This window comes from Dioscorea cayenensis, chromosome 5 (genome assembly GCF_009730915.1).
Source record: "Dioscorea cayenensis subsp. rotundata cultivar TDr96_F1 chromosome 5, TDr96_F1_v2_PseudoChromosome.rev07_lg8_w22 25.fasta, whole genome shotgun sequence".
NCBI lineage: Eukaryota > Viridiplantae > Streptophyta > Magnoliopsida > Dioscoreales > Dioscoreaceae > Dioscorea > Dioscorea cayenensis.
Window position 1 is genome coordinate 20270916 of NC_052475.1, and position 20274 is coordinate 20291189.

Below are 20274 nucleotides of genomic sequence, written 5' to 3' on the forward strand. Positions count from 1 at the left end.
CTAGCTTGGTTCCAATGATCTCTTGTGAAGATGGACAGGTATGGAGCAAGCTCGTCAGTGAAACAATAGAGAAAGAAAAAAAAAAGGCAAAAAATATTAATTTATAAAAATAATTATTTTTAAATTGAATTATCAAGAATTTAGAGGGAAGTTGACTTTTCAAATGTCTAGTAGTGACATGCAACTTTCACGGGATTTTAGGTTTTTATTTGAAAAAAAAGGAGAAAAACTAAGCTTGAGTTGAGATTGAGCATGTTATAACCAGTCCACAGTAGCAGCTATTATTGTATCGGCTTGTAATTATAGTAGCATGTTACTGTACCAGCAAGCTACTGTAGCATCCAGAATTTTCTACATCTTTCTTTCCTTCTTTTTCTTTCTTTTCTTTCTTGTTCTCATTTCCTTCTCATTCGGCCAAACACTTCAAACCCTTAGAGAAATTTTCTAGCGACCATTCTAGCGAATCAAAGCATCCATTCTCCTCCTCTCGATCCTCTTGAGCGCGGTTAGGCTTCAATCCAAAGTTTTTCTTTTATATTTCTTCATTTTGAAAATCTTCAAAAACCTGCAAATACATCTTTGGTTGGGTTGATTTTAGGCTCAAATTAAAGCCATGGTCTTTATTATTCATGTGTGTGAATGTTTGTAAAGAAATTTCTTGTTTAGGTATTGTAAATCGGGAGAAAACCATTGTCTTAGGGCCGGTTTTACTGTAGCAATCCCGAGTTTATTGTAGCATCGACAAACTTTACTTGTTTTTTTGCTTTCTTTGGATTAGAGTGAAGCTCTAACCCTTAGAACTTCATTGATTACATTTAGACTTAGCGTTTAAGCCAACCCTAGGATCGATTTAAAATTGTTTGGTAGAAGGAAACCTAGGGTTTCTTTGCTTGGATTTTTGTACAAATTTTTAATGTTGTTTGTCGTTATTGGCAAGGAGGTGAGGCGGTAGCTCGAGGCAAAGAATTAGCCAAGGGATTAGCTTGCGAGGAAGAGGAATCGTCAACTTGTGATTGGGACTATTAAGTATGATTCTTTTTAGAAGAATACCCATATTTATATGTTTATATAATCTATTTTGCTTTAGAGAAGCTTTTAACAGTGGAATGAGTTTATTGCTTGCTGCTTCTTTTATGCAAATTTGTGTTTAAAAGGAAAGAATTTCCGTGTTGTTTTTCTGTGTTGGATTATTTAAATTGATTTGTGTTAAAAGCTTGAGTTTTACTTGTGCTTTTATCATTTCCTTATGGAAATGGCTGAGGTATTGTTGTTGATGGTTATTGTGTTGGCTATTGTATTCCGTGTGGAGTTGTGTGCTTATTGTTGAATTTGTATGATGATACCCTACTACAGTAGGTGGTCTCCACGACCAGCCTTTTGAGGTGGCATGGTAAATCGACTGATTACTACGGGGGTCAGTTTAGGTAGAGTGTAGAGTCCTAACTGGATATTCATCGGGTAGCCGTTTTCACTATACGGTGAACCGATGGGTCAACGTCAAGGACATGAGTACTTTGGGATGGCAATAATACCCAAACTCGACCCGACCCTACTCCGACCCGAGTTTGACTAGTAAACCCGATTTGACCGGATTTTGGGCCGGGTTTGGGTAAAACCCGACTTGTATGAAACGTGTATGGGTGCGTGTATGGGAATTCTAATACCCGACTCGTACCCGACCCAAAATTAAAATTACTACAATATTTATATAATATATATATATATATATATATACTAATATGTTCTGCAACTTTACAATTTAGAGTTTTTTTTATTTTTACTTTTTTTTTAGTCTTGTAATTTTATAATTATTTTATTTTATTTTATTTTATAAAAAATCATAATTACTTTTAAGTTATTTTTTATAAAAAATAACATATTTATTATTATTTTTTTAATATGGGGGTGGGGGCGCGTATAACCGCGGGTACCCTATTATCTGTAGGGTGCGGGTGTGGGTTGGAGTTTTTAAAACCCGTCGAGTTCGGGTTCGGGTTCGGATATACTAGCGGTGCAGTGGGTATGGGTATAGGTATGGTAAAACCCGCACCCGACCTGATCTGTTGCCATCCCTATGAGTACTTTTGACGGCTCTAAACCTAGCTGCGGCCACGGTAAAGGTTTAGGGAGGTTTCTAAACCAATTTATGTTGGGTGAGTGTTGAGTGTTGTTTTATTTTAGGTTTGAGATTTATTCACATTGTTTTTTTTTTGTAGTGTCATCTTGAATTTGTGATGAGTAGGTGAAGCCAGTTGTCGCTCTTAGGAGGGCAGTCTCCCATAAATTTGATTTGACACTAGTATTATGTTTACGTATTGTGAAACTCATGTTATTTAGTTTATTATATTTATAATTGGGGACTATTTTGATTTACATGTTTATCATAGAAGCTTTGCTTCATGATTATCTTTTTCATAAATTGGAACTCTATATTCAGTATTTTTAGACTTCGATATTCTAAAACCCTAATTAAGGTAGAATGTCTTCTTATTCTATCTTTCTTGCTATTTTGCATTAAAGTTTGCTATTATATGTATTTCATTCTCTAAACTAGTTATTTTATTTGTAAAGTATCATATTTGGATATTTATGTCATTATTTTGGTATATTTCTATTAGAGTTGTGCTAACCTTCCCTCATTGAGTAACGTTAGTTGCTCACCCTTCTTTCTTTTTCCCAGCCCTTTGCAGGTAGTTGGTGCGGTGGTGTGGCAATGTGCTAAGCATTTACTACTGTTTAATCTTCTGTGTATTTTTTCAGTTCATGTATGTTTATTTTTGGTCATGGACAGGTTGTTTGACTTATGGATCCACTAGGGGTAGTAAATCTTGTTGCATAGTTTTGTATATAAACAACTCTTAAACCCTTGGTGTATCAGTTGTGTGATGTTGTTGTTGCTTCCTTGTGCATTTGTGAACTCCTCTAGTTCTGTTTATTATTGTGGTTGTTGTTGTTATTGCTATTTCCATTGCATATCATTGTACTTCCATATCTTGTACTAGTGTAAATATTGTTATTTCCAGATAGTTGGTTAGCTTTGCGGCGCTCCGAGGGTTGAGTGGCGGAGTGTCCCTCCTTGGGATTGTCACGGCGATGGTCGGGGCATGACAGAGCATGTCTAATATATAAAAAAAAATATTTATTTAACTTAATAAATTTATAATTAATAAGTATTTCATTAAAAAAAAATTGCAATACATTATTTAATATTTTTTAATTAAAATGGTTAAAGATTCCATATAGAATTTGATGTTAAATAGTTAGTATTCCAAGGGTAATACAAAATATAGATTTTATTTTATAAGTTGTAATACTGTAATGAATTTAGGAAAAACTCAAACAATGATCAAGATTTTCTAAAATTATTCAATTAAAAAATATTCCAATATTATTTTTTTGTTGGGGAATAAAAATAGTGAATTTTTCGCATGCCACACCTTTATTATTCCAAATACCCATATTCTTTACACTTGCCAATAAAATACTCCAACCTTCCCATGAATTGGTTATTCTTAAATGGATCATGAACGGTCATATAGAGAAAAAAACACACTTCACCTACGAATCAACAATATGAAAATTTTGTTTTAAATTCTTCTTTTCTGTATTGGTATCAGGACTAAGAAGAATGGTTAAGAGAACAAACATCCATCTCGTTTGTATTTTGGATATCCATATAACCATCAAAGACCGTTAAATTGACTAATTTTTAAAAATAGGGGACGTTGAGTACAAAGAAATATTTGGAGTTTCTATTTCAACATAGACATGAGATTGGCGTTAAGAAATGAAAAAAACCTTTCTACAGAGAGGATGTCTATTCTTTTTCTATTAAAAAAAGAGCAATTCTAATTCTATAGGGTTAAATAAAAATCCAGTTAACTATGTTTTTGTTAGAATTGCTAACTGCTTAATTTGTCTTTTTAACTTAAAAACCAGTTTAAAATTGGGATTTCATAAAAATATAAACTAAATTTTATGATGAATATAATAACCATATAAATAGAAAATTAACAACTTATTGCTACTTATTATTGAGATCCCAAAAAAATCACTGTATAATTTGAGTTATTACAAATTTCAGCAATAAGAATAATACTATTAATATTATTAGAAACGGGATTTTTCAGAATTGGAAATAACGTTCATTATATTTTGATTTGTTTCATTGTTGTAAATGATAGATTAGAGTATAAAAATAGTGAATTTTTGCCTCTCACTTTTAAGAAATGGCTTGTAACTTTTTTTAAAAAAAAATTATTTTAGTATAGTATTTTGATGTTTTTAATTCAGGAGTAATGTTTTGCAACTTTTCATTCAGATTCTTGGATATCAAACACCTACAATTCAATTTTAATAAAATGGGTTTTTAATTAATATATGCAACATTAATATGTATTTATCTAAAATATGCATTATTAATGAGTATATATAACACATTAGAAGTGAATTGAAGTAGGACATATCAGAAATGAACAAATAATCTAACATAAAATATTGATGACAGCAAATGTGAATATTACATTTAGAGATTCTTTGGATTGACCAAAATTATGATATAATTCATATAATATACTATAAATTAATATTTTTTAAGAATTATGTCATATAAATTGTTTGGATACTTATTTTAAAATATAAAATTATGACATAATATAAGTATTATGGTATAAAAAATACTCTATTCTTAATGGAATATTTTTTTATTGTAAGAAGTCTCTTTTTGTATCCAACCATCTGTCCACCGGTGGTCTGATTGGCCTCTGGTGATGGACAACTGGTCGAACTGGCCTCTGGTAATGGACAATCGGTCCGACCGGTCTCTGACGACCAATAACCGGTCTGGGTGGTGGTCCGGCCAGCCTCCGACGACTGGCAACCAATTTGGCTGGCGATACGACCGGTCTCCCACAACTGGCCAGCAATGCACCCGGAGGCCGGCCACCGGTCGAGCGACCTTCGATGACACACTGGCGGTCCACCGATGGTTTAGCCGACAATTGGGCACTGGTCCACTTAAAATGATCCGGAAAAGAGGAAGTGTTAAATATTTTGACCGAATTTAATGTTGAGGGTCAGTTAAACTTTGATCGAATCTAAAGTTGAGGGTACATTTAACATGGACAGTAGTGAAAGTAACATTTAATTTAATAGAAGGTAAAAAATAATAATAAGTTAAGATGGGTGGCAAATGAAATAAAAATTAAAAAAATTCATAAAATATTAATTTTGCTTTTTTTCTTCTTTCTGGGGGCGGCAAGGAAAAAAAAACCCTATCATTTTTGTATAATATTTTAAATGAAAGATGAGGTAAGCATGGGGCCATGAGAGTGGCGTTTTATTTATTTATTATTATTATTTTGTTGAATTGATTTAATATATATAATATTATATAATGAAAGACTTTAGAATGGAAATCATAAAAATTGAAATATGGAGTGAAAGATATACAACTAAATTATTTGGTGGCGTTGTAAAGTGGAGCCTCATCCACTTTTATCACTTTCTTTGTGGCCATAACCAAACTCACCCAATTACATGCTACAACATCCTCAATCATTGCTCACAAATATACCAGACATTATGGAACCCTAATACAAAAACCTTTATTTATTTATTTTCAGGTCGTCCCTCACACCGATTTGTTTTTTATTTTTTATTTTTATTTTACATATATAAATATTTCAAACTCAAAATTATTTTTTTCAAACCTCTATTATTATTATTATTATTATTATTATTATATAGGCAAATGAGTTTTTGCACATATTTTTCTATTATTATATATCATCTATGCATAGAAAAAGGACCTGTTTGGGAAATCAAAGTGTCTTTATTCTCTGTTGATACTGCATCTTTATTGATTTATTATTTTTATTATTATTATTTAATTTTTTTGCCGGAAAAAAAATTTAGGACCCCACTAACTTGAAAACTGAACTAATTTGTCATTATGAACTTGCACATCAACAAAATACTAACTTTGGGATCTCAGCATACATTCCTATAATATTTTGGTTGGAATTTATTTATTTATTTTAATTTGAAATTAATTAAAACATTAAAACAAAATTTCTAAACTTACCTCATAATAATATTTTTTTAAGGCACAATCTGGAATTAATTTTATTTTTTAAAGTTTTGAAAATGAATTTTACTTATTTTGAAAAATATTTTCCCATTTTATTACATCATCTGTAGAATATTTATTTCATAACAAAAAAAATAACTATGGAAACAATTTATCTATTTAAAGAATAAAAAAGTTAATGGCTTGAATTTTAGATCTTGGCCTAAGCTTCCTCCTGATCCTGGAGTTTTTATTTTTAATTTTTAATAATTAATTATTATTATCATGTTATTAAGGTTTAAAGCATGGAGTTCAATTAGAGTCCAACTAGATTGAACTCTTAATCAAATAATAATAAATTATAAAACAAACATAACCGATTAGCTGATCTCATGACCCCTAACCAACCACAGAGACAAAAGTCTCATCATCAAAAACTCACGCGCGCATCTTAAAGTGCACATTAATAATAATAATAATTATTAATATTATTATAATTATTTAAGTTAAAAGCCGAAAGAACGTAATAATGATAATAAAATATTAATGTGCAAATCTTACAAATAACCCCTCTTTTTCTTTGAAATCCTAAACACGCCCCTTGTCTCTGTTTTTTTTTTCAGTTATCACCTTCATCGACTTTCTATTTACAACCGTACCATTGCTGAAAGAAGAAGAGAGATCTATGAAATTCCAAGATTACCCACGAGAGATCGAGGAAATTACCCGGCGAGGGCACCGACCTCATGGAGGCGCGGAACGAGGCGGCCGCTGAGATGGAGGGCCATAAGGCCTTCAAGGCCGCCGACGGGGTCTCCGCCGATGAAGACGGCGGGAGAACCGGGGGGGACGATGGCGGCAGCCTCGGCGTCCTCAAGCTCGATGACGGTGGGGTGGACGCCGACGGTGGCGAGGAGACGGCGCATGACGTGGCACATACAGCAAGCACGGCGGCTGAAGATCACGACAGGGTTCTCCCGTATCAGCCTTTCGATCCGCTTCTCCGGCGCCTCCCCGCCGTCGATCGTCAGCCCTCGTTTCGCTCCCTCGCCGCCGTTCATCAGCGGCCGAACCCTAACGCCCTGCATCGAAAGAGAAAGAGAGAGAGATGAAGAACAAGAGAAGAATGAGAGAGAGTGATGGGGATTTTATAAATCGGGTTCTTTTCAATTAAGTCCTCTTATTTTTGTTATTTTCTAGTAATTTCCTGAATTTGCAGACTATTATGTTTTACAAGGTCATATGGGTAAAAAAACACAGGAGAAATGAAGATTCACATGGGGTGACGTCACCGTGACGGTGACGGTAAACAGGGAGCCCGAGGGAGTGAGGGAAAGGATGACATCATCGGTCACCATTGGGCACAGTTGTTAGTTAGTATGCACCAGTGGGTGCGCCACACCACGATACGGCACCCTCTGAGAGAATGCCACGTGGAGGTTTCTTGACCGGTGGATGAGGGATTGGTGGGACCGGATACGAGGAACGGCGGTGGGGCCCGGTGGAGTGGGACACGTGGCGTGACTGGGAACCGTCAATGTCTATTAGTTTGGGCCCCCTAGGGCTACGTTAGTGGACTGGGCATACAGGGAGCCCACGTCATGGCGGGGTTTGCGAGGCCCGTTAATTGGACGGCAAACGGTGGTGGGTGGTATGTTTCGTAATAATTGGGTGGATGTGAGGGTGGAGTTTGGGTAGTTGCCACGTAAGAGATCAGTTACGCGAGTGATGATGTCAGCGGGGAGGTAATACAAGCAAACTCGTGGGATGTTAGCCAATGATTGGACGCCACGTGGGACGTTTACTTGTGGGCTAAGGATAGTTAGAATAATGGGGTGCCCGTGGTGACGTGGCATTGGGTCACTTTTTCACTCGACGTTGCCGGCAGATCGAAAGCCGAAAGCTACGTAATCTTTTACTCAAATTTAATTAATTTATTTTTTTGGGTAAATATATATATTCATTGTGTTGCCAATCCCAAGATTTAGTTTATTATTCCAATGCAATGCGGAAGTAATTAACTATATTTTGTGCTGGTAGTTCAAGCAAAAATATATATATATATATTGAAGATGTCTTAGGGACTAATGCTTATTAAGTATAACGTTTAGGATTAGCAAAACTTTCAAATCATTAAAATGGTAGTATAATTTTTTTTTACCTTTTAAATTAATTAAATTATTATTATTTTATTTTGAAAGCAAAGATCGCACCGTCCAATTGGTAGGAAGGGAAAGGGAAAGAGGAGTACGTGTCACGAGATGGAATGTACGAGAGAGAGAGAGAGAAGAGTTGACTTGAAAGAGATGACGTCATCGGGGATCGGTAGGGAAGTGGAGACAAAGTCCCGTCAAGTGCGTCAATGACGAGCGCTTGTTGTCTCCTTGTCGGCTTCCAATGACTCCTATATTTTTGTCGTTTTGCATTGAGACGTCAGCGCTTCCATACAAATTAAGTTCACACGTGAACAGAACGGCCAGTTCAAGGCCTCTCCCACACGTGGTCCCGCGTCAGTCACCCATCCATACTAATTGACTAGGGTTAACCTGTTTCCAAATATTATATATATTTATATATCTATTCAAATAAAATTTGTTTTAGGAAATTAATTTAAGCTTGAGTATATGATAGTTCAATACCAAAGTCTTTTGTTTTTTTTTTTAAACATATATAAATTAAGAAATGAAGGAATTTAGTTGATGATTGGAAATGCTTTCATTCAATTAGTGACAAAGCATGTTGTAATTGACAAGTGTCACTGGACATGCGTGTCATGTTGATGGATGGTGATAACACATGGCCAATATGATGATAAGATCAAACAATGCTGAGAAAAAATGTCTAGTTTGACCACTTTATCATAGTTGGAAAAGATTTAACATAATTATTTAGTATGAGCTTAATTGCATTATTGTATAATAATATAAACTAGAATGCCAATATTATATTTCGATAGAGCAGTTCATTAATTTATATATATATACATATACACACAGAGGCGGAGGTAGTAATTATAGGGTAAGGGGAGAGAATTATAAAAATAAAAAATAATAATAAAATATATATAAATTTTGTTTAAATTTTGTTTATATGTTTATAAATTTTGTTTAAAATTTATTTATAAATTAATTTTGTAGTTTAATTTATAAAAATTAGAGTCAAACAATAAATTTTTACCAAAACTTAGCTAAACATATAATTTTTATATTTTCATATAAACTAATTTATAAAAAACTACAAACTAAAACATAGATTTTTGAATATATATATATATATATATACTACATAAAGTAATTAATAAATTATCAATAGATTAAATAATAAGTTTGTGTAAATTTTTTTTTTTAAAAAATATTATGTTTAAGAAGATCAGTGATTTAGTGAGAGAGATAGAGGGAGGGGGGCCTCTTGGGGGCGGAGAGATAGGGGTGAAAAGGAGGGGTGGCGGGGGTTTGCTGATGACAAAGGGGGAGGTCGCCCGCTTCTCTCTGACCATATATATATATATGGGTAAACATCAACTACGCAGGTTATTGCTGTAATGACTTCAACACTTGATTTAGTATAAATGGGTTATAATATAATTATTTTTTAATGTTAAAAATTAAAATATTGTATCTCTACTAATTATTTTAAACTATTATGATAGAACATTATTTATTTTTTTAAATAACAAAAAAATTTCTTCTCAAAAATAATCAAATGGAAAAAAATATGACTAATTATATAATAGAACTTGGCTTTTATTCTTTAATAAAGTAATGTGGAAAGAAAAAATTTATGTAACCACCTCAAATAATTGGGAGTCTTGAGACTAATAACGTATTATTATTGTTATTATAAAAAAATATATCAAATTATATTTTAATTAAAATATTTTAATTTACTTTACTAGTCAATAACCTATTGCAACTAGTTAGGCAACTGCCTCTATTACTAAAAGAATTCGTATTTGATACTTCTCTTCAACCAGAAGTTGAGGTTTTCATCTGTTGTTTGTTAATATATATATATATATATATATAATCTGTTTGGACAGATATATAAAGCAAAGCATTAATGTCTGAGCATGCACTTTGCCACTTTCTTAATTTAAAACTTTGAAGGCTTGAGCATGGGCTGGGCTAGCTTGTTAATGCACAAAAAAATTTCAATGTTTATCTTAGGGTAAATAACTCAAATTTTCCTCAATATTTTCTTGTGTTTCGATCAGTCCATTTTAAAAAAAAATTATTATTTGATATTTTATCTTTCGTTCTTGTTACTCATTTGATCACTCGATATATATCGTTAACGGTGATCACATGTGGCATATTATGTGACATATCTTTTCATAGTGTTAGGATATGAATTGGCATATATATATGTGATCGCCGTTAATGACGTATATTTGTGAAACCAAATTATAACAAAAATTAAAAGTTAGGGAGTAAATCATAACTTTTTATGGCTAGGTGTCCGAAATAAAAATACAAAAAAATATATGAGACAATTTAGATTGTTTACCCTTTATCTCATGTAAGTTATTATATACATAGGCCATGTCCCATGATTTAGGAAGGTTTTCAAAATTTAAATCTAAGAATGTTCCATGTTAGTAATTAGATGCAAATTTAATAACCATTGTTCATTTATGCATAATATCAAATAGTACCTAATAATATCCAACACCTCTTGACGATGCTCAAGCACATCAATTATTAGTAATTTTGCACGCCACTCCTATAAATAACAACATTAGATAATAATTTAATAGCTACCATCAAATATCTCTAAATTTTAAAAGGCTAAGAACAAGAGTAGGAAAGAGACACCAATGTATATATATATATATATATATATGAGCATCAATCATATATAAACTTCCGTAGATTCAAAATCTATGGGCATCGTGGCTGAGCTCAACTTTAAACGTTGTACGAACGTCTGCGAGTTGACGTGTTATGATATATATTATAGCCTTTTAATGTTCTTTTCTAACGAGATTATTAAATTGCATAAATTTGTGAGGTTTTTTAACAATTATTGGCTAAAAGTGAATGACAGGCTATGATTTCTTTATCCACTAGTTATTGCATTTTAGTTTTTAATTCTGAGGTTTTTTGCCTTAAAGAAGTTTATCTCTGCATTCAAAGATATTGCCATTGAAATTTATGATAATTTATCTTGTTTGAGTGTTATTTTATTCTAATATTTTTTTTCCTTATACATTTTTCAATATAATTTTATTTCGAATGGACTGTGAATTTGTATTATTCATCCTCAATAATTGCACTCAATCAATTTTTTATTTTTTATTTTTTGGTTCCAAATAGGGCCCAATGGTACAAACATATTTTTGGGAGTATATGATTGTATTTAATAATAAATACCAACATATAATTAAATGGGAAATTTGATCTATAAGACTAGAATACATCCCAAATTATCTTAACCTAATGTGACACCACCTTATTGACAAAAAGAGAAAACAAAAAAGAATGATAAAGAAGAAGGGAAAATAGAAAAAGAATCATAAAAGAGAGAGAGAAAAAAAGGAAAGTTTAATAAAAGAGAAAGGATCATAAAGAAAAAGGAAAGGTTAATAAAGAGAATGAATAGCTAGAAAAAAAGATGCATACATTGAATAGATGTCTTCTTTAAAAAGCTTAATCAATCATTTTGAGCACTCATAATCATTCCATCAATTTTTCATATATTGACCCGATATACAAAATTAACATCTTACAATATACTCAATGTGGTTCAACTTGAACTATGGAAAACAAACCCGAACTTTTACTATTTAAACCAACTATAATTATGTTTATGCTTTCAATTTTAAATTGAGAATGTGAATCATAACTTTAAGGTTTATTACAAATTAAAAACCTGAATTGAAACTCAATTACATGTTTTTTTTAAATTTTAAATAAAAATGGTTATATATTTTGATTAATTATTTTTTATTGTGTTATATATGAAAATTTTTATTAATAGTAAAATATATTACAAAAATAAAACATAAATAGAAATTAAAATATAACAAATTAAATTAAAAAATAAACAACTTTTTTTAATAAAAGAATTAAATTTCAAAAACATTATAAACCCTAAAAGGCAATGTTTTGAAACCCAGGTGGACCTGGCCAGTCCAACCCGGTTGTATCGGACCTAGCGAAGAAATCAAGTCGGGTCATATAAAAACCCAGGCAAAACTGTTGACCCGGCCAGTACTCGGTGAACTTGTCAACCCAGCCCGGTCGAACAGGGTCAACCCAAGTATCTTAATATACGTTTAAAATTAAAACTTTAAATAATAAATATGTAAGTATAGGGGGGTTATGTATAAAATTTGCTCCAAAATTAAAACTCCATGTCTGATTCTTAAGTTTTATTTATTAGATAGTATTGTAAAACTTAAAAGCTTGTATTGTGTTACTTTTTATTAATTTATTATGTTGTATTTTGTTTGAATTTGCATATGGGGTATTAAATTAATATTTATAAATTATAAGAAAAACTATTTGTTTGTTGAACTTTTATATTTTTATATTTTTTAAGTTTTTAGTAATTTATAATATTATTTTTTATACTTATATATAATTAAATTTATAAAAATATATATTATATTTATGACCGGGTCAACCCAATTCAACTCCGGTTCGACCATTTGCCCATTACCCGGAATCCTTCCCTGGTCATACCCCTTGGTCGGGTTACAAAACACTACTAAAAAATCCTCATCAATGAAAGAGTCTTCCAAAAAAAGATCTTTGTGAGGAGGTTCTTTTTAATGAATAAAATAAAAAGATTAATTATTTTTAAAAATTGCATACATGATACAATTTTTTAAATGCAAAATTTTATGTTTAAAATTATTTAATTTAATTTTAAAATATATATTTGGGAAAAAACTAACATTAGAAAAAAAAAATTTAATTATTGAACCCGAACTAATCCACCATGTTAAACCATTTGCAACTACTAAAGGTCTTAAACCATTTACAACTATCAAATGGCATATGGCACCATAGTATTAATCCCATCACAAAAAAATAAACCTTTAAGAGGTTTTGAATTTAAGTTTCATTGGATGCATTAGTGGTAATAGGTCCCCCATTATGGATGCAGATTTGCTAACCCAAACCCGTATCACCAAGTGAAGTGCGTAGACTAGGTTGGATAATCAATTCCTGGCCTGTGCACACTCTAATGCATACAGCGCTTGTTGCTTTTGATTATAAAAACCATTTGTACCTAGAACCAAACCAAAAACATCTTTAAGACTTGAGCCAAACTATCACCGTAAAATTCACATTCCACTTCTCGTTGGCACAAAACTAGAACTAAAGTAAACTATCTTGTGGGTAAATTTTCAACTCTTTAACACTATCTCATTTTTTAAAACCTTTCTACAACAACATAAACACTTTATTTAAAAATTAGTTATTTTCTTTTTGTTGTTTTATATTTTAAATTACTAAGGGGCATAAGTGGAGGAAGTGAGGAAGTGTCACCTCCCTGAAGTGAGAGAAGTCATATTACTTTCACCATTTCTAATGTTTATTTTAAAAGAATGTCACTTTCATGCCATACTCAGTTTTTCACTTTGGTATTCATTTAGCATGAAGTGGTGTCACTTTGGTTTGGATTTGCAAACGGTGTTTCTTTCTACAAAAATGAGGAGAGTGGAAAAATAATTTTAAAAAAATAGATTAATTATCTTAATATTTTTACAAATTCATAACTATTATTTAAAAGTCAATTTATTATTTATTTTTATTTTTTGATCCACAAATTTACATTTTAATTCCTAAACTTGATAAGGATTTTTGACATTAACTTTTAATTAATTAATGAATTAAATTCATTAATGTGGATTTTTTAAAGTACAACATTAAATTCACCTATGCAAATGCATTGTATGACAAGAAAATTAAATTTGTGGAATTCCTAATATGTACTAGGAATTCCATGTGGTTTAAATACAACATTAAATTGTATGACAAGAAAATTAAATTGTTGGACATAAAGATTTTATAAAGACAACAAACGATGACTTCTACTTCATAAAAACATAATTAAATTACTTGAGAAAAAAAATTCACATAAGCAAATCCATTTAAGCAAAAGATGGTTCATAACACAATAACATATGACACAACAAAACAACATTCATACAAACTCCTGCAAATACATAGTCAGGATATAAAAAAACAACAATTGTCTCTAACAAGATTCACTTCCACCAACATCAAAGATTGATGTCCACCATCCAACCAAAGAACAACTTGATTCATGAAAAAAAAAACATTACAATATGGACAAGCTAAAGACACTAATAAAATAACATTAAATATTTTAGATACAAATTAAAATCACATATGACATACCTAATGCAATGACCCCCTCATGAACTAGCATCTCTTATGGAAGCAATAAAATTATCTAGCCATCTTTTATGAAATGATGGGATCGAAATGTAATCATAAATCATAAAGCATCACCAATAACAGATCGTGATAAACAGAATTAAATGGTGGGACCAAAATATAATCAGATTATTTAAGTATTTAAACACATCCTGTAAGACTACTATCAAAATTTAACACTTAAACACATGCCAGACATTCACAATTAATGACTATTTATTAGATAATTCAGATTAATTAAGTCTTTGAGCATCAATGGCTCTTAAGCCTGGTAAGACAAAAGCCCATAGACGACAACTGCAAATGTTTGGAGAAACAAGCCTTAGGTTTTATCATCATAGTCACCCATCACCAATTAAAGGTCACCAAAAAATTCATAATTAAATTAAAGTAAAGCTCCAAAAAAATACTTGTTGAAAACTAGAACAATGAACCAACAAGACCTCAGACATCTAAGGAAAGATTAAGCATGTGGGGAAAGGTTCACATGAATCATGATCCCAAACAGAGATAATTAACAAGAAACACTGAATTCATCCATAAATTGAAAAAAAAAAACCATGAACAAAAGATCAACGAAGAGATTAATAAGAAAACCTAGATCGCCCGGAGACATCTTCTTGCCAGCGGCGTAGGGACTTGATTAGAGCATTATCCGAGGAGACGGAGGGAGAAGGCAACGCACACCGCTTCCACCTACGAAGAAGGCTGCAAGGGTTTTTTTATGATAACTTCCTATGACTTTCAAAGTTGTATGAAAGTGGGGAAGTGACCTTTTATATGTGGCTTACTTCCCCCGCTTTAACTTCAAAAATTCTGAAGTAGATTTTAAACTAAAACTCACTTCTAAGCAAAAGAACATTGAAAATGGGGAAAATCAGTCCACTTCCCTCACCTACGTCGCCTTTAACTTTCCAACACTTTCTATGTAATTTTTTCCCTTCATAAAAAAATATTAATATATAGAAATGCCATAAATTAATCTTGCTAATCAGTTAGTTTAATCTAAAAAAAAACCCACAGCCTACAAAGGAAACAAACATACGCGCGTAATCAAAGCGCACAACACTCTAAAGTGCTCTCAAATTTATTCAAGAAACACATACAAACAAACAAACAGAGCTCATACCATCTTCATGTTTGTCTCCAGAAAAGTACTTCATCAAGGCATTGAGTCTAAGAAAACCCAATTGCTCAACCAAGTCCTCCACATCCTCACCGAACTCCTCCTTCACCTCCTCCGGCATCTCTCCGGCAAAACTCTCATTCAATAACTCCTCCAACAATGCATCACTCTCCCTACTCAATCCAATACCACTCCCTTCCTCTTCATTCTCCATTCTTGAAAAACAAGTCTTCCATCTCTTCTTCCATATTTTGTTCAAAACCCAGATTTGCAGGCAATCTTCTCTTCTTACCAGGGACTATCTAACTGTTTCTTCACCCTATGTTCATTGCTAATCCTAAGTTGATCAAGAAGCATTGGGTTGTTGAGTGCTCTTGCTAAGAATGACCATTGTTTGGTGCTGTTTCTTTTCAGTGCCTCTTATTCTCTCCTCCATTTCCAGTATCTGAGCTCTTGACCTCTGTTGCTGTTGCTTCAGTTTCAGTATTTCTACCATCAATGCCTTTCGGTCTCTTTTAAGCCTTTCAACTTCAGTATCGACCCCGAAACAGGCCAACTTCGATGCAGGCTTCTGAAACTTGGTGCGCAAACGGCGAGCTTTGGCTACTCTGACCAATGTTTCTCCGTCGCTTGATGTTCTTCAGCAGATGTCTTTGCCCTCCTAAGAATTCTTCATTCGCGAATTCCCATCGATCTGGGTCGACTTTTCTGAATCCCTGCATTCATTCGAGCTTATTATATAAATATCACTGCAAATACAAAATAAATAAATAAAGCACTTGATATGGAAACTGGAACACTTACATATGTGTTAAGTTGCCGAATGAAGCTGGAGAAATTATTATGCTTGAAATATTTAGGCAAAAGAGAGGTAGCGAATTTCTGCGAGTCCCAGACGACGAAACTGTTCCGCCCTCGGCTCCATGACACGACAGAGTCCGTCATTGGATCTTCGACCATTTCGAACGTCTTCGTGAGAAATGGCGGTGGACCAGCATCATGTAACCTCGGCATTGGCTGCGGCACCACTGGAGTCACTTCTTCTTCTTCTTCTTCCTCCTCTTCATCTTTCACCAAAACTATAACATTCTCCATTTCTTCTCTAAAAAAGAACTAAGACTACACAAAAACAAGAAAGATAAGTGAGTTGGAATTAGAATGTGGGTTGTAATTGGTACCTCAAATGTTTACATGGAATTTGGGGATAAAGTGTGGATTGATTTGAAGGATTGGATGAAGAGATTGGGTGGGTTGAGAATGGAAATTTTGGGGGGAAACCAAGCATGTGTTTCAGTGGAGAGTTTTCAGAGTGAAAAGAGTTTGGGATTTGCTACGGTTGTTATGGTTGGAACCTCGGGGAAGGGGAGAGGGGTATTTAAGGAAGGAAGTTAGAAGTTTCTGGATAATTATGGGATATTTTGGGCAAGGTTTTTCTTCTTTGAGAATGTTCTAAGATGAGTAGGACCAGCTTGATGTTGTTTGGATTAGGTGTTTCTAGAAATGTTCTCAAGGGGAACTAAGATTATATAGATATATATATATATAGTTTTTTTAAGATTAAAATAATGAAAAACACACTTCCAGCACATTCCATTGTGGACTTGACAAAATAATGTTAAAAAATTATGATATTTTGGACTGTTTTTCTATTGGAGGAGATTATGTGCCTGATGGGACCCACACAATTTGAGTGAAGAGTGAATTGTTTGCTTTGATTCTTCAGTACACTTGTCTAGTAACATTTAATTTGATAAAATAAGTGGCACCAAAAATGGACTTTTTTCAGGCATGCAAATTTCAAAAAAAAAAATATATATATATATATATATAATATCAAATATATGTTATTTTTTTGTGGGTTTTTTTTCATATATGCCCTGAAAAAGACTTATAATTACATTGCAGAGGAAAAATTTGAAAGCCTGTACTTGTAATTGATTTGTGGTCCAACTCAAAGTAGTCAACCAAAAGTAGATATAGCAATGCATCTTATCCTCTAATGAATATAAAAGATTGAATACTGGGGCCCATCCAACTTTGTAGCATGTTCAAAACTAGCGCTTCCTGAAATAGTTTGGATGGCAAGCAAATCACTCACATTTGAAGGAACTAAATGGAATTAATCTTGTTATCTACCATTAGCAACACTGATGAAATGGTAATGATAATAGCATTGACCTGATTTCATGTAAAAACTTGTTTTTCATCTACAACTGAGGTTCACTAACAGAATGAGAGAGTTTCAAGGTAAATTAGCATGATTCACTTGCAAGAGCAAGCACATAAACTGGCATTGAGATTCATGTGTAGCAATTATCCAGATTCAGAATTATTGAGACAGATTCTAGCTCTACCTTCTGTAATTCTCCTGCCGATGACATTCAATCCTCCTTTCGGTGCTCTGCTGTTAACGGATAAGGCAAATCTTTCAATATAAAGCAGTAAAATTTTCAAAGATAGTTACTACCACTGAAATAAGAGAGTTATATTTTATTTTTCTTTCCAATCAGAGGTCGAGTGTTTGATCTGTAGTTTTTCCACATTTTTTTTTAAAAAAAAGAAATGTCTAAAATCATCAACAAATTAAATTACTAAAATTGCAGCGATTATCAGTCCAAATCTTGTTTTGTTGGTCTATGTATTCACAAGTGTACAACTCAAACAGTGACTTACCATATACACTACACATGACTGATTCCTTACCATATCACTCATATTTCAGGACCTGTTCAATAAATCCTTAACTATGAAAATATCATGAGTAAATTAAAGGGTGAAAAAACAAACCATTTCATACACTTCAGATGATATTAGATCAGTGAATAAATGATTAGAAGGGAAAGAGAGGTGCACTAGAAAACCATGAGTTGTATCTTGTAGCAAAATTGAATTTTTGTTCACAATAACAAAAGAAAGTAATGATTTTTAAAAACATTTGCTTCTTATCCCTCTCAATTGTATATCAAAGATGACAAGATTTGAATAGAAAAGTCTCATGCATTATCAGGAAATTAATCTAATTTGATTCTAACACTGAAACAAAAACAGTATTAAATAACTCAAAACAACAAAGTTCACACAAGAAGCCATGCCAACAACCATCTCTATAATGCAACTAAAAATTTCTCAAGCTCTTCATTGGCAATTTATCTCTAATTCAAAACCATTACTTTTAACAGATGAAAACAAAAAAAAAAATCATCAAAGAATCAACATAAAGATAACATTTAGAAGCAAATTGGAATAATCAGAAGAATTACATAAAAACAGTTATAAGTACTCATCATCTTCGATGAAAAACGGGAGACCACTGTGGAAGCAAAGCCCTTCAGGAAAAGCCACTGTTTTCAGTGTCTCAGCCAATGATACTACTCCATTGAGAAGAGGAAATGGATCAGGGATTTTCATTGAATTGAGGAAGGAGGAAGGAGATAAGGAGGAGGAGAAGAAGAAACGAGAGATCATTAGAGAAGCTCCAGCTCGAGCTAGGGTTTTGAATGACTTCTTCTCAGAGAAGCCATGAACCCTAGCGCTTGATCCGCTTTCCATTCTATTCACAGCGTTATGTGTTTAGGCCCACGGGCCCGGCCCATATGTGTATGATTTGTTTTGGGCCGAACTAACAAGGCCTAGCAATGTCCAGCTGCTATTTATTAAAATTATTATTATTATTTTTTTAAAATTAGTCTATAACTTTTATAAACCCTTTTGAAAGGCCTTTTGTTTTAATAGCTCCTAGAAAATTATATTTGCTTATTTAATTGGATAACATTACAAAATATATTTTATTTACTCCTGTAGTCATATGACTAAAGGAATTAAAAAAATTTTATGGAAAAGATGTATTTATAGTTTCTTTTTATTATTTTTTAATATTAAATCTATAAAGTTAATTAGTCTTTTCATTCTATCCTAGGTAGTCAGAACCGAACCCGGGCATTAGACCGGTCTGGTTCAGCCTATAAAATCGGGCAGAAGAAAAACCGCTGTTGAACTGGATGAACCGGCCGATTCAACCGTGAACCGGATGAACCGGACCGGGTTCATCCCGGCTTCAACAGATGAATTAAAAAAAGAAAAAAACAAGCTAATGGGCCATGGCTAGTACCATGTGCGATTTCATTTCAATGTGGAAAACTTTTGTGTATGAAGCTATCGATTTTTGAATTTTCTTACCACGCTTATTGCAGTAGTATTATCTAAATGTATATTTTTGTTGATAATTATGAGCTATGAATTTAATTTTTATGGATTTGATTTTTAGTGTTTGAGAAAAAAACTTGATGAGATTAATTTTATTTAGTGTTTTTATACTTTTTATATGGATTTAGTTTAATTAAATGTTGTTAAATGTTGTGTTTTGAATGTGGAATGATTGGAATCAAGACTTGTTTTGTAACTTTTGTTTGATAGGTTGTATTTAAAAAAATTAATATAGGTTGTGTATTTAATTTAAAAATTAATATAATATTTAATGTATTTTATTTTATATTTTTATTTATTAAATCCGGTTCGACCCGGTTCGACCGCGGTTGGACCTCTTGACCCGTGAACCTTGGTCTCCTCCGGTTCAAAGATCCGGTCCGGTTCTGACTACCTAGATTCTATCAACTTCTTTGTGCTCTTTGACTACAATTTTACACAACCGGATGTCCGATACCACG

General features: G+C 32.6%; 2 protein-coding genes and 1 long non-coding RNA gene across 3 annotated transcripts; 1 reads left to right on the forward strand and 2 right to left on the reverse strand.

The window, feature by feature from the left end:
• The first annotated feature begins 345 nt into the window (after positions 1-345).
• Positions 346-2875, forward strand: LOC120262243. The gene is made up of 3 exons (XR_005536730.1): positions 346-505; positions 938-1026; positions 2681-2875. It is a non-coding gene; the product is annotated as an uncharacterized LOC120262243 (long non-coding RNA).
• A 3811-nt stretch (positions 2876-6686) lies between these two features.
• On the reverse strand, positions 6687-7232 carry LOC120261731 (glutaredoxin-C7-like). Its single transcript, XM_039269712.1, has one exon. It carries the CDS (start codon positions 7156-7158, stop codon positions 6793-6795), a length of 366 nt encoding a protein of 121 aa, XP_039125646.1. The 5' UTR covers positions 7159-7232; the 3' UTR covers positions 6687-6792.
• An 8211-nt stretch (positions 7233-15443) lies between these two features.
• On the reverse strand, positions 15444-19133 carry LOC120260027 (heat shock factor protein HSF30-like). The gene is given in 5 exon segments (XM_039267471.1): positions 15444-16160; positions 16162-16326; positions 16415-16729; positions 17965-18014; positions 18871-19133. Coding segments are annotated over 3 exon segments (660 nt in total). The 5' UTR covers positions 16706-16729; positions 17965-18014; positions 18871-19133; the 3' UTR covers positions 15444-15956.
• Positions 19134-20274: the final 1141 nt, after the last annotated feature.